Source organism: Salvelinus alpinus, chromosome 10, assembly GCF_045679555.1.
Source record: "Salvelinus alpinus chromosome 10, SLU_Salpinus.1, whole genome shotgun sequence".
NCBI lineage: Eukaryota > Metazoa > Chordata > Actinopteri > Salmoniformes > Salmonidae > Salvelinus > Salvelinus alpinus.
This window is the reverse complement of record NC_092095.1, coordinates 23,515,417-23,527,668: the sequence shown is the minus strand read 5'-3', so window position 1 is coordinate 23,527,668 and position 12,252 is coordinate 23,515,417. Positions and strand designations below refer to the sequence as shown.

The 12,252-nt window shown below is 44.9% G+C and overlaps 1 protein-coding gene across 3 annotated transcripts in view; it reads right to left on the bottom strand.

Moving 5' to 3' along the window:
• scn5lab (sodium channel, voltage gated, type V-like, alpha b) overlaps positions 1-12,252 on the bottom strand; it is a 198,732-nt gene that overhangs the window by 36,229 nt on the left and 150,251 nt on the right. For all 3 annotated transcript variants that reach the window (XM_071328506.1, XM_071328503.1, XM_071328505.1), the window contains 2 exons: positions 4,405-4,545; positions 3,805-4,140 (listed from right to left, as the gene is read on the bottom strand). In XM_071328506.1, the coding sequence (XP_071184607.1) occupies positions 3,805-4,140; positions 4,405-4,545 (477 nt within the window). The remainder of the gene's footprint in view (positions 1-3,804; positions 4,141-4,404; positions 4,546-12,252) is intronic.

Sequence of the window (12,252 nt, the reverse complement as noted above, 5' to 3'; positions counted from 1 at the left end):
GGAGTAGTACACAGCATCGTACGAGATCTTCAGTTTCTTGGCAATATCTCGCATGGAATAGCCTTCATTTCTCAGAACAAGAATAGACTGACGAGTCTCAGAAGAAAGAGCTTTGTTTCTGGCCATTTTGAGCCTGAACCAACAAATGCTGACGCTCCAGATACTCAACTAGTCTAAAGAAGGCCAGTTTTATTGCTTCTTTAATCAGCACAACAGTTTTCAGCTGTGCTAACATAATTGCAAAACGGTTTTCCAATGATCAATTAGCCTTTTAAAATGATAAACTTGGATTAGCTAACACAACGTGCCATTGGAACACAGGAGTGATGGTTGCTGATAATGGGCCTCTGTACGCCTATGTAGATATTCCATTTAAGATCAGGCGTTTCCAGCTACAATAGTGATTTACAACATTAACAATGTCTACACTGTATTTCTGATCAATTTAACGCTATTTTATTGGACAAAAAATGTGCTTTTCTTTCAAAACAAGGACATTTCTAAGTGGCCCCAAACTTTTGAATGGTAGTGTATATATATTAACAACCTGTTCCATACATGTTGAGAATGCTGTATCAGGTTTCCATAAACATTTGCAAAACGTTCCATTAAACGTTTGCAAACCACGTAGTATACGCTAGTGGTGTGCCAAGCCCGCTCTCCTTCTCCCAGCTCCCAACCTTTTCAACTTTAACAAAGTTTTATATTTATTCAAGAAGCCTGGCTCATTTCACGTCTCCTTATCAACATAAATTAAACTTTGAAACTAACCCTAACCCCCAGACAACAAGGTAATGGGCCACAATCTCGCTCAGTTCAATTCAACCCATTTTAATGGATGCAGACAAAGAGACAGTTAGGTGAAAGACAAATGCAGGCAACAAAATGCACTTTGGCCTCAAGGTTCTTATTCCATATTCCTGATTGGGCGGCAATATACGGGGCCATTGTTACCAAATGGAAGAAGTACCCAACTACAGAAATACTAGTATCCATCTTTACAAGGTGTAAAATTGGACAGGGCATCCATTTTGGGAAGTGTCCGCTCAGGGCCAAATTGCTCTGGAGGAAGTGAGAAAACAAAACAGGGCATGAAAATAGCCTTTGTGCGTGGGCTTGGAGCAGCTCACTTCAGACAGAGAGAGAGGGAGAGGGATGGAATGAGAGAGAGAGAGGAGGGTGGAGAGAGAGAAAAGATGAGGGAGAGAGAGAGAGAGAGAGAGAGAGAGAGAGAGAGAGAGAGAGAGAGAGAGAGAGAGAGAGAGAGAGAGAGAGAGAGAGAGAGAGAGAGAGAGAAAAGATGAGGGGGGGAGAGAGAGAGAGAGGAGAGAAAAGGGAGGGTGGACCAGAAGACTAGAAGAACTCATACATACATCTGACCCACATTTAGTAGACACAATGAACATCACAGTTCTAACATGAGGGAGACAAGCACACATGGCAATGCCTACAGTGTGAGACAAGACCAACTCTGTCATATTTCCGTACCTAGCAGCAGTCTGCCGTCTGAAGTCAATCACTAATTCAAGTAGAAAATATTAGCCTCTATGATGTAACGACTCCATTTTTCTACTCCCTTCCTATAGGCAGAAACTCAAACACGAAGTACCCGTGCTAAGGACTATTCAACGTTGGTCTGACCAATCGGAATCCACGCTTCAAGATTGTTTTGATTACACGGACTGGGATATGTTTCGGGTAGCCTCCGAGAATAACATTGACGAATACACTGATCCGGTGACTGAACTATTAAAACCTACCCTAACCAGAAACAATGGATAGATGCCAGCATTCGCGCAAAACTGAAAGCGCGAACCATCGCATTTAACCAAGGCAAGGTAACTGGGAATATGGCAGAATGCAAACAGTGTAGTTATTCCCTCTGTCGCGGACACCGACATCTTGCTTCCGAACAAGCAAAACACCTTCTTCGCCCGCTTTGAGGTTAACACATTGCCACCGACGTGGACCGCTACCAAGAACTGTGGGCTCTCCTTCTCCGTGGCCGACGTGAGTAAGACATTTAAGCGTGTTAACCCTCGCAAGGCTGCCGGCCCAGACGGTATCCCTAGCCGCGTCCTTGAAAGCATGCGCAGACCAGTTGACTGTAGTGTTTACGGACATATTCAATCTTTCCCTATCCCAGTCTGCTCTCCCCACATGCTTCAAGATATCCACTATTGTTCATGTACCCAAAAAGCAAAAGTAACTGAACTAAATGACTATCGCCCAGCAGCACTCTTTTCTGTCATCATGAAGTGCTTTGAGAGAGTAGTCACTTCAATTTGCTTACCGCCCCAATAGATCCACAGACGATGCAATCGCCATCGCACTGTACACTGCCCTATCCCATCTGGACAAGAGGAATACCTATGTAAGAATGCTGTTCATTGACTACAGCTCAGCATTCAACACCAAGCTCATCATTAAGCTCGAGACCCTGGGTCTGAACCCCGCCCTGTGCAACTGGGTCCTGTACTTCCTGACTGGCCACCCCCAGGTGGTGAAGGTAGGAAACAACACCTCCACTTCACTGATCCTCAACACTGGGGCCCCACAAGGATGCGTGCTCAGCCCCCTGCTGTACTCCCTGTTCACCCATGACTGCGTGGCAATGCACGCCTCCAACTCAATCATCAAGTTTGCAGACGACACAACAACAGTAGTAGGCCTGATTACCAACAATGATGAGATAGCCTACAGGGAGGAGGTGAGTGCCCTGGGAGTGTGGTGCCAGGAAAATAACCTCTCACCCAACGTCAACAAAACAAAGGAGCTGATCGTGGACTTCAAGAAACAGCAGAGGGAGCACCCCCCTATCCACATCGACGAGACCGCAGTGGAGAAGGTGGAAAGCTTCAAGTTCCTCGGGATACACATCACTGACAAACTGAAATTGGCCAACCACACAGACAGTGTGGTTAAGAAGGCGAAATTTGTCTTGGCACCTAAAACCCTCACAAACTTTTACAGGTGCACAATTGAAAGCATCCTGTCGGGCTGTTTCACCACCTGTACGGCAACTGCACCGCCCACAACCGCAGGGCTCTCCAGAGGGTGGTGCGGTCTGCCCAACGCATCACTGGGGGCAAACTACCTGCCTTCCAGAGCACCGACAGCACCCGATTTCAAAGGAAGGCCAAAAAGATCAACAAGGACAACAACCACCCGAGCCACTGCCTGTTCACCCCACTTTCATCCAGAAGGCGTGGTCAGTACAGGTGCATCAAAGCTGTGACTGAGAAACTGAAAAACATCTTCTATCTCAAGGCCATCAGACTGTTAAATAGCCATCATTAGCACATTAGAGGCTGCTGCCCTATATACATAGTCTTGAAATCACTGGCCACTTTAATAATGGAACATTAGTCACTTTAATAATGTTTACATGTTTTGCATTACTCATCTCATATGCATATACTATATTATATCCTATTCTACTGTATCTTAGTCTATGCCGCTCTGACATTGCTCGCCCAAATATTTATATATTCTTAATTCCATTCCTTTACTTTAGATTTGTGTATATTGTGTCTATTGTTGTGGAATTATTAGATATTACATGTTAGATATTACTGCACTGTTGGAGCTAGAAACATAAGCATTTCAATACACCTGCAATATCATCTGCTAAACCCCTGTATGTGACTAATAAAATTGGATTTGATTTAATGTTTGGGGATAACAATATCTGATATATTACAGTGGCCCATTAATGGCTTGTATCACAAAAATGCGACTGATATCGATATAGACTTCCATATCGGTACCCTTCACTTCCACCAACCCAAACTCCCATCCTACCTGCTTGCTCTCCTCCTCCTCCTCCTCCTCCTCTGAGCTCTCGCTCTCCCCCTCTTCCTCCTCATCCTCGTCCTCGGGGAACTCCACGTCCGACTCGCCAGGAGCGATGGGCACGCTGATGGTCAGGTTGGGGTTGGTCATGTAGCTGTCGTCCACCTCCGGGACCATAATCTTCTCCCCGTGGCGTCCGATCCCTCCCGCCACCGCCACCACTGTCCCGTTGCCCACCTCGCCAAGCGGAGCACTGTGGCTCAGCCTCTTGAGCTTCAGCATGGCCTCGGCTTCTTTGCTCTTCTGCCGCCGCCGCTTGAAGTTGCCGTTGAAGAAGTCGCAGATCTGCAATGAAGAAATGAACTGCGTTTAGAAGATTCACTTTTTTTGCATGTTATTTTTGGGGGTTTTGTGATTAATTTGTTTGTTTGGTTGATATTGATTGTTTGGTTGATATTGGTTGTTTAATTTTTACTCATAGCCCATACTACATTTCATGCTGTATCTTATTTTGAATATATGTAATTGTCTATGCTAAATAGTCAAAAAAAAGTAGAGAATGAAAATGTATTTAAACAATGAATAGCTGTTTAAAATCAAGTGCCCAACCTGGCTTCGGAGCCAGCCCATGCCGCTTTTGATGCGGCCAATGGCAATCTGTAGGTTGTTCATCTCGCCATCGTCGTCGGGCGCCGAAAGGTTGTCCGAGCTGAACGAGCTAAGCAGCAAGGCTAGGAAAAGGTTGAGCACCTGGAGAGGGAGAGGTGTGTTAATAAAGCTTGGGAGGAGAGAGTGGAAGGAGTTTTAATAAAGCCTTGTTGGACAAGCTGAGGTTCAGCACCTGGGAGTGGGAGAGAAGGAGAGGAGTTTTAATAAAGCCTTGTTGGACAAGCTGAGGTTCAGCACCTGGGAGTGGGAGAGAAGGAGAGGAGTTTTAATAAAGCCTTGTTGGACAAGCTGAGGTTCAGCACCTGGGAGTGGGAGAGAAGGAGAGGAGTTTTAATAAAGCCTTGTTGGACAAGCTGAGGTTCAGCACCTGGGAGTGGGAGAGAAGGAGAGGAGTTTTAATAAAGCCTTGTTGGACAAGCTGAGGTTCAGCACCTGGGAGTGGGAGAGAAGGAGAGGAGTTTTAATAAAGCCTTGTTGGACAAGCTGAGGTTCAGCACCTGGGAGTGGGAGAGAAGGAGAGGAGTTTTAATAAAGCCTTGTTGGACAAGCTGAGGTTCAGCACCTGGGAGTGGGAGAGAAGGAGAGGAGTTTTAATAAAGCCTTGTTGGACAAGCTGAGGTTCAGCACCTGGGAGTGGGAGAGAAGGAGAGGAGTTTTAATAAAGCCTTGTTGGACAAGCTGAGGTTCAGCACCTGGGAGTGGGAGAGAAGGAGAGGAGTTTTAATAAAGCCTTGTTGGACAAGCTGAGGTTCAGCACCTGGGAGTGGGAGAGAAGGAGAGGAGTTTTAATAAAGCCTTGTTGGACAAGCTGAGGTTCAGCACCTGGGAGTGGGAGAGAAGGGGAGGAGTTTTAATAAAGCCTTGTTGGACAAGCTGAGGTTCAGCACCTGGGAGTGGGAGAGAAGGAGAGGAGTTTTAATAAAGCCTTGTTGGACAAGCTGAGGTTCAGCACCTGGGAGTGGGAGAGAAGGAGAGGAGTTTTAATAAAGCCTTGTTGGACAAGCTGAGGTTCAGCACCTGGGAGTGGGAGAGAAGGAGAGGAGTTTTAATAAAGCCTTGTTGGACAAGCTGAGGTTCAGCACCTGGGAGTGGGAGAGAAGGAGAGGAGTTTTAATAAAGCCTTGTTGGACAAGCTGAGGTTCAGCACCTGGGAGTGGGAGAGAAGGAGAGGAGTTTTAATAAAGCTTTATTGGACAATTAAGATGTTATTACTTTCACATTGATTAAAAAGTTAGTGACAAACAACATCTTACAGTAAACCAGAGTGATAGATCAAATAGCTATAAAAAGCTAGCCTGCAGGTCTGGTTCCTGTAAGCGGCAGAGTGTGGACGGAGAAGGGCCCTGATGTGTAACACTAGGAATGTAAACAGCAGGTGTGATTTGGGCCTGGTTTTAAATGTCAGCCTCCAACGGGAACAGAAGCTCTCCATGTCCATGTTAAACAAGAGAACCTGCTCCTCTGGGCTGTAGGGCTGTGTGTGTTTAGTGTGTGTGTGTGTGTGTGTGTGTGTTTAGTGTGTGTGTGTGTGTGTGTGTGTGTGTGTGTGTGGGGGGGGGGGGCCTCCATGCTTGCGTGCCTGCCTGCCTGAATTTGCACATGGCAACCATAGCCCCTTAGACACAGGGCCACTTTTCCTCAGTTTAGTAAATGTCAACCATGCATGAAAAAAAGTTTCATGATGGAATTTCATTACCATCGTGTAATGATTACAAACACCATTTTGTAGTCAAATTTCGATTTTTTTCCCCACATCCTAACACGAGCTTCATAAATGAAACACTGTGATTTAATAGGGCCTATAATAACGAAACATCCTAGACCAAAAATGCATGTTTTGGGTTTACCTGAGACTGTCTCTCTGTGTTTCTCCAAAGGCTTATTGGTGTTGTACCAACGCATCAATCAAATCAATCCAAATCAATGAATTGTCATGTCATTCATCCGTTTCTTGGTAACCATCCATGTATTATATCTTTGCAGCCAGCGTCAATCAACATTGACAATGTTCTATGGTTCTGAGATTTCACACTACTTTTGGCAAAGGGAAAAAAACCTGTTATGTGGGAGTGTCTAGCGTGTCCCCATATTACCCAGGGGAACAAACCATAAGTGCATGTGTGTATGTGTGCATGCATGCGTGCATGTATGTGTGTGCATGTGTGCATGTATGTGTGTGCATGTGTGTGTTTGAGGATGGGAGTTGGAGGCGACACAGCCCTGGACCCCCTGTGCCGGTCTCGCCACACTTGGTGCCCGCTGCGACAGGTGTAATTAGGTGTCTGGCTTTTCTATTTTCTGCCCCGCTACACTTGTCCTACAAACACACCACCATGCCATGCTGCCATCTCAGAGAGTGATAGAGCAAAACAACATAGAGTCCACTGAATAACCGACTTCATTCAATTGTTTGATATCAAGAAGAGGTGTCTGAGGGTGCAGTCAGATTTTTGGGACTGGGCTTTACTTACTTACTAACCTTTGCCTGCTTGCCATAGCTGTTTAAAATCACATGATGCACACTCGATGATGTCATCAGTGGCTCCTTCTATTGTTATTTTGAAACAATAAAACCTGCTGTTTTCACATATGTTGACGTTGCAGTGGTGCTGGAGATGATCAATTTGATGTTGAACATTTTAGAACGTTCCCTTTTAAGTTTGCAGGCTAAGGTTGACCTTCAAAAATTACGAGCACACAAATCTACACACGACACTCCCCCATTTCAAGACAACCTACAGGAGACACATCACAACACCTTATGTATCATCCCACAATAGCACAAATAACTCAATAGTATAACAGACTGTTTATGGTCGATGCGGACTCTTGCGTCAACCATGAGTTGCATGTTAGCGGGCATGACACTGGTGAGATGATTGTGTGTCAAATCACAACACTCACCTCGCATGATGACACAGTACATGGCCAAAAGTATGTGGACACCTGCTCGTCGAACATCTCATTCCAAAATCATGGGCATTATTATGGAGTTGGTCTCCCCTTTGCTGCTATAACAGCCTCCACTCTTCTGGGAAGGCTTTCCACCAGATGTTGGAACATTGCTGTGGGGATTTGCTTCTATTCAGCCACAAGAGCATTAGTGAAGTCGGACACTGATGTTGGGCGATTAGGCCTGGCTCGCAGTTGGCGTTCCAATTCATTCCAAAGTTGTTTGATGGGGTTGATGTCAGGGCTCTGTGTAGGCCAGTCAAGTTCTTCCACACCAATCTCGACAAACCATTTCTGTATGGACCTCGCTTTGTGCATGGGGACATTGTCACGCAGAAACAGGAAAAAGCCTTCCCAAAACTGTTGCCACAAAGTTGAAAGCACAGAATCATCTAGAATGTCATTATGCTGTAGTGTTAAGATTTCCCTTCACTGGACCAAGGTGCCTAGCCCAAACCATGAAAAACAGCCCCAGACTATTATTCCTCCGCCACCAAACTTTACAGTTGGCACTATGCATTGGGGCAGGTAGCATTTTCCTGGCTTCCGCCAAACCCAGATTCGTCCGTTGGACTTCCAGATGGTGAAGCGTGATTCATCACTCCAGAGACTGCGTTTCCACTGCTCCAGAGTCCAATGGATGCGAACTTTACACCACTCCAGCTGATGCTTGGCATTGCGCATGGCGATTTTAGGCTTGTGTGCGGCTGCTCGGCTGCTCGGCCATGGTAACCCATTTCATGAAGCTCCTGATGAACAATTATTGTGCTGACTTTGCTTCCAGAGGCAGTTTGGAACTCGGTAGTGAATGTTGCAATGGAGGACAGATGATATTTACACGCTACGTTCTTCAGTACTCGGCTGTCCCATTTTGTGAGCTTGTGTGGCCTACCACTTCGCGGCTGAGCCGTTGTTGCTCCTAGACGTTTCCACTGCACAATAACAGCACTTACAGTTGTTAATGTAGTATGTATATGTGGCGTAGTTGGCTGGCTCACCCCTCCTCCAACCTCCATCCATCCCAATGGTGTTACAATGAAATCCCCACTAAGGAGTTACCAATGGGTAGTATAATTTAAGATACAGTATAGTGCTATAACGCTAGGCTAAACCTTAAGATAATACGAAGGTTAATCATATAGCTCAAATAGTGGTGGACAATTCTATTTCCTAGATCTATGCTATGTTGGCTATTATGCTGAATGTGTCATTTTAATTCAAAGATCAATTTCCATTGCGTGGCTACTATAGCCCATAGGGAAAAAGAACGACTGTACAGCCAACTTGGTTCCTGGATATATTGTAAAGTGGAATTCTGAATAGGATTAATACCCACTCACAAACACCCTGTGGATAGATAGTTTCTTCCGTTGGGATGCTCTTTATCTGGTGATAAGTCAGTCAGTCAATCAGTTGTCTATGCAGCTAATGACAGAGAGTATATTGGCTTCCCCTGTAGGAGGAGCACTTGTTCATTGCCAAACGTGTGTGGATGGACACACGCACGCACGCACACATGCACGCACACACACACACACACACATTCTTGTGCAGCTAATCTTGTGGGGACATACAATTCAATCCCATTCAAAATCCTATTTTCCTTAACCCCTAACCCTAACCCTTACCCTTACACTAATTCTAACCCTAACACTAATTCTAACCTTAACCCTAAACCCCCTCGAAATAGCATTTGACCTTGTGGGGACCAACAAAACGTCCACAGTTGGTCAATTTTTTTTTGCCTTTAATATTCTTGTGGTTTCCACGCAGACGCGCACACGCACACACACACACACACACACACACACACACACACACACACACACACACACACACACACACACACAAACATACACAGTCTTGGTGAAAAATCCTTTTCTTTAGATCTCTCATTAGACTTCCTCCATCCCAGTGTTTTCTTTAACTTAATTATGCTGTAATTATGTTAATCATGTAAGGGCCCTCTTGTTGGCTCTTTAATAATTCTAAGTGTGGTGCTCTTAGCCAAATTGACTGGGAGGTGTGTCCACGGCGAGATAACGCTAGATGACTGAGTCGAGATCAAATGGTTAATCTGGCTTCCTCTAACTGTCTAATTACATGTGATGTTATACTGTAGATGCAGTAGGTCTGCTGGATTCTACAGTACTGGACTGTATGCTATTGTTCCTGTATCTCCAAGCATAATGTTATGAGAGCTACATAATATACAGTGCATTCGGAAAGTGTTCAGACCCCTTGACTTTTTCCAAATTTTGTTACGTTACAGCCTTATTCTAAAATTGATTAAATAATTTATTTTCCCCCATCAATCTACAAACAATACCCCATAATGACAAAGTGAGAACAGGTTTTTAGAATTTTGAATTATTTTATAGAATTTTTTTATTTTACCAATAAAAAACAGAAATACCTCCTTTACATAAGTATTCAGACCCTGAGCTCACATCCTCCTTGAGATGTTTCTACAACTTCATTGGATTCCACCTGTGGTAAATTCATTTGAATTCATTTAAATTCAATTTGGAAAGGCCGACACCTGTCGGTTGACAGTGCATGTCACAGTAAAAACCAAGCCATGAGGTCGAAGGAATTGTCCGTAGAGCTCCGAGACAGGATTGTGTCGAGGCACAGATTTGGGGAAGGGTACCAAAAATGTCTGCAGCATTGAAGGCTCCCGAGAACACAGTGGCCTCCATCATTCTTAAATGGAAGAAGTTTGGAACCACCAAGACTCTTCCTAGAGCTGGCCGCCCGGCCAAACTGAGCAATTGGGGGACAAGTGCCTTGGTCAGGGAGGTGACCAAGAACCCGATGGTCACTCTGACTGAGTTCTAGAGTTCCCCTGTGGAGATGGGAGAACCTTCCAGTAGGACAACCATCTCTGCTGCACTCCACCAATCGGGCCTTTATGGTAGAGTGGCCAGACGGAAGCCACTCCTCAGTAAAAGGCACATCACAGCCCACTTAGAATTTGCCAAAAGGCACCTAAAGACTCTCAGACAATGATAAACAAGATTTTCTGGTCTGTGAAACCAAGAATGCCAAGCATCACATCTGGAGGAAACCTAGCACCATCCCTACGGTGAAGAATGGTGGTGGCAGCATCATGCTGTGGGGATGTTTTTCAGCGGCAGGGACTGGGAGACTAGACAGGATCAAGGGAAAGATGAATGGAGAAAAGTACAGAGAGATCCTTGATGAAATCCTTCTCCAGGGCGTTCAGGACCTCAGACTGGGGCAAAGTTTCACCTTCCAACAGGACAACGATCCTAAACACACAGCAAGACAACGCAGGAGTGGCTTCGGACAAGTTTCTGAATGTCCTTGAGTGGCACAGCCAGAGCCCGAACTTGAACCCGATCGAACATCTCTGGAGAGACCTGAAAATAGCTGTGCAACAGAGAAGAATGGAAGACACTCCCCAAATACAGGTGTGCCAAGATTGTAGCATCATACCCTGTAATTGCTGCCAAAGGTGCATCAATAAAGTACTGAGTAAAGGGTCTGATTACTTATGTAAATGTAATATTTCATTTGTATTTTTAATACATTTGCAACATTTTCAAGAAATCTGTTTTTGCATTGTCATTATGGGGTATTGTGTGTAGATTGACGAGGACTTAAAAAAAAAAATCCATTTTAGAATAAGGCGGTAACGTAACAAAATGTGGAAAAAGTCAAGCGGTCTGAATACTTTCCGAATGCACCGTACTGGGCCTTGTACGGGTGCTTCATGTAGAATGGGATTTACACACGCACAAAAATACATAAAAAGGCATATATATAGTACACTGTATACTGTATGTGCGCACACACACACACACACACACACACATGCAGATATTATAGATTTTTTTTACCAATTTGCATTTGACCTTTCACTTGAGGGCTTTTACCATGCTGTGGCTAATATTTTTCTCTGACATAACATCAGTCAAACCATTAGCAGTCTACCACGTTATGGTGTCATTTCTAAAAACATAAAAGGCAGCAAATCAATTAGAAACCGGGGGGAATTCATGTTTTGGCGTCAACTCTGCTATTACAGCAGTGACATATTTTATCACATGTAGCCAGGTCAATGACAGGTCAATGCCAGGTCAATGACAGTTCAATGTCACCACATCCCTGGTGGTGAACATCACCTTATAAGGGACCAGAATAAACTGTGCCACTAGGTCAATAACAAAATCCCTTCCCTGAGAAAATCTGACGCTCAACGTTGGGACTGGTGCGTCGTGTATCCCATGGATTCATTTACATGTTTTTGGATTCTCCTGCAGTGTGGGTGTGTGTGTGGGGTGGGGGGAGGGGTGTTTGTGTAATTTTGTATGACACACACACACACACACACACACACACACACACACACACACACACACACACACACACACACACACACACACACACACACACACACACACACACACACACACACAACCAACATCCCACCCATCATGTCAAGGTACTGCACTCATAACAGCAACAACAACCAGGTTTTTGCCTTTCCGAGCCAAGGCCTGTGTAAAGGATTAAACCCAGCGTTTAGAATAAATCACCTTTAACAGTCAACATCCACAGCTTCATTAGGAAATGCATCGCCGACGTTGTCCCCACATTGAAGGTTCACTGCTTTCCCAATCAAAAGCCCTGGATTAACACTGAGGTTGGGACAGGGCTACTGCTCACAGGGCTATCACAGAAAACCCTGAGGCTACGGCTGAGGACAGGAACAAGTAAAAGAAGTCCCACTACGACTTCCGCAGAGTCATCAAACTAGCAAAAGGACAATACAGGAATAAGGTGGAATCATATTACAAAGGCTCTGAC